This window comes from Sphaeroforma arctica (assembly GCF_001186125.1).
Source record: "Sphaeroforma arctica JP610 unplaced genomic scaffold supercont1.2428, whole genome shotgun sequence".
Taxonomy (NCBI): domain Eukaryota; class Ichthyosporea; order Ichthyophonida; genus Sphaeroforma; species Sphaeroforma arctica.
In genome coordinates this window covers 1-2,609 of record NW_014038130.1, presented here as the reverse complement: position 1 = coordinate 2,609, position 2,609 = coordinate 1, and the positions used below count along the sequence as shown (strand labels likewise).

At 40.1% G+C, this 2,609-nt stretch overlaps 1 protein-coding gene across 1 annotated transcript; it reads left to right on the top strand.

The window, feature by feature from the left end:
- Positions 1-287: 287 nt before the first annotated feature.
- On the top strand, positions 288-2,466 carry SARC_12598 (hypothetical protein; the record flags this gene model as incomplete). Its single annotated transcript, XM_014293290.1, has 3 exons — positions 288-357; positions 1,396-1,527; positions 2,378-2,466. Coding segments are annotated over exons 1-3 (227 nt in total), but the record flags the coding sequence as incomplete, so codon positions are not given.
- Positions 2,467-2,609: the final 143 nt, after the last annotated feature.

Genomic DNA, 2,609 nt, shown 5'->3' with positions numbered 1-2,609 from the left:
TAGTACAGATGCATCTATATTGTAAAAAGGCTTGGACTTTCGAGTATGTACAATTTGATGAATACAAAAAAAGACTATCAAATATATATCTATAGACCCTTAAATGTTCATTATACTGCGATATTGTATACTCACGTCATATTCTTCACTTAGCCACCATTTAGTACTAAATTTCGTAATCCTTACATCCACTACTATATACAATCAAGTTATGAAGCTCAATGCCTTTGGTACGGATGAAGTTGTACAATCGATACATAACCCGCGACCATTGTTAATCGCATTCTGCAGGTTTCACAGATCATCGCGCAATCCAGACAGAGTGACTTAGACCTCACGTCCAAAACAAATATGTGGGTACGGTCAATGTTTTTGGTGTGGATAAGCAGTTTGAACCCGAATCTGCTCCGAAAAAAATATCTCTTTGTATAGGTGTATGTAGTGCGTTCAATGTTTTGGTGTGCACGTTCAACTTGAACCCGAATTTGCTTCCAGCTCGTGAAATCTCTTTGTATATGTGTATGTAGTACGGTCCATGTTTTGGTGTGAATATTCAACTTGCACCCGAATATGTGCCGAAAAATGTATCCCTTTGTATACGTCTGTATGAAGTCCGTTCAATGTTTTGGTGTGAATGTTCAGCCTCCACCCGAATTTACTACTAACCAATGACACTCCTTGGTATATGTATCTGTTGTTCGTTCAATGTGTTGACGTGTGTGTTTAATGTTTTGGTGTGAACATTCAACTTTCACCGGAATACGAGTGCCTAGCCCGTGATACCCCATTGCAAATGTATCTGTAGTACGTTCAACGTTTTGACGTGAATGTAAAGCTTCTAACCGAATTTGAGCTTCTAACTCGTGACACCCCTTTGTGTATGTACCCACATACATCTGTTTTAGACTCACTTTACTTGTATATTATTCACACGTGGTTTCTAATATAATATATCTTAGCCGATGTATTCTGAATGCCTCATATACTCGGTAGCTTGCTGTTTGTACCTTTAGGTGGGGCGTAGGTAAGGTTTGGTCATTTAATATATATTGGGCATCTATCTCTGTGTCTTCAGAATTCCGCATGTATGCGTACCGTTACAGCTAGGCTATCCTCTATTAAGTGCTCACTACAGAATCGATACTACCATACACTATATCACCATTCCACCCACTCCTTGCATTAAGCTTGTGAACAGTGTCTGATAGAACTATAATTCATTTCTTTTAGCGTCTAAGGGGTTGCCTCTCGTTGCAGCCAGTTTCTAGACTGCTGCCCTAGAGGCTTAAGGGTTTTTAGAGGTTTAGACACATGCATCGTACGACTGCGCATATGAAACGAGTAGGTATTTATAATATCGATAAGTATTCACTCAACATCTCTGTTTATTTTTAGTTCAATATCGGGATGATGAATGCGGGATCTGTCCTTTCACTCACTGAGCCTTGGACCGGTCCGAAACCCGATCTGGACAGACCAATGAGTATCGAGGTTGCAGTGGATGCCTCTACGCTGCCCACAACTCAGGTAATATAAACAGATAGACAATCAGGGTCCGATGAAAAGATAGTCACTTAGGTAATTTAAATAGTTAAGACACAGGTAATATCAATAGATAGACACTCGGGTACTATTGAGAGATAGTCACTTAAGTAATATCAATAAATAAGAAACTTAGATCTTACCAATAGATAGACACTCAGGTACTATTAGAATATATACATTCGGGTAATACAAATAGATATGCATCCGGGTACTATTGAACGAGAATCATTCCGATGCCATGCTCAGATACAATAACAGATCGACACTCGGTTGATACTATAGATCGACACCCACGGTAGCGAGGCATATAGAATGTACTTAGGTTAGGGTTTAGGGTTTAGAGTTGAGGGTAAGGTATAGTTTAGACGTAATATATTACGACATATGGATTCAAGATTAGCAATCAGCGGGCATTTGTATAGATTTATACGTGACGCGACATACGAATATTGGTTTTTTTTCTTGGTTGATGCGCTACTGCAACGATATCAGCCAGCAGTTGCTATTCAGGAAAACAAAATAATACCGAACTTTGACACAACCCTAAAATCCTTTAGCAAATCCCCAATGTGTATACGTGTTCCCTCGGTTTGTTTTAGAGATTGTCTACCAGATTGGGTAGACATCAATGGGTTACCAAAAGATTTAGGGTTTAGAAGTGTTTAGAGTCTACCTAGTGTGTGCACATGTGCGTGGTCGTACAGTCCATTGCATCCACACGCAGCAATATCAACGGGTCTTTCAATTGCACACATGTGCGAGGTCGTACAGTCCATTGCATCCACACGCAGCAATATCAACGGGTCTTTCAATTGCACACATGTACTTTCAGGTGCTGCTGTTGAACGGCAAAGGTGCAGAACCCAACTCGCGATATGTTGTGCTGGAGCACTGGTCGCTGTCTATCGACAAAGCCGCTGGGTATGTGTTATTTTTATATTTGTATAGAAACACCCACATACTCACACCCACACACACACACACATATATATATATATAGCAGCACTGGTCGCTGTCTCTCGACAAAGTAGCTGGGTATGTGCTATTTTATATGTTTGTATTGA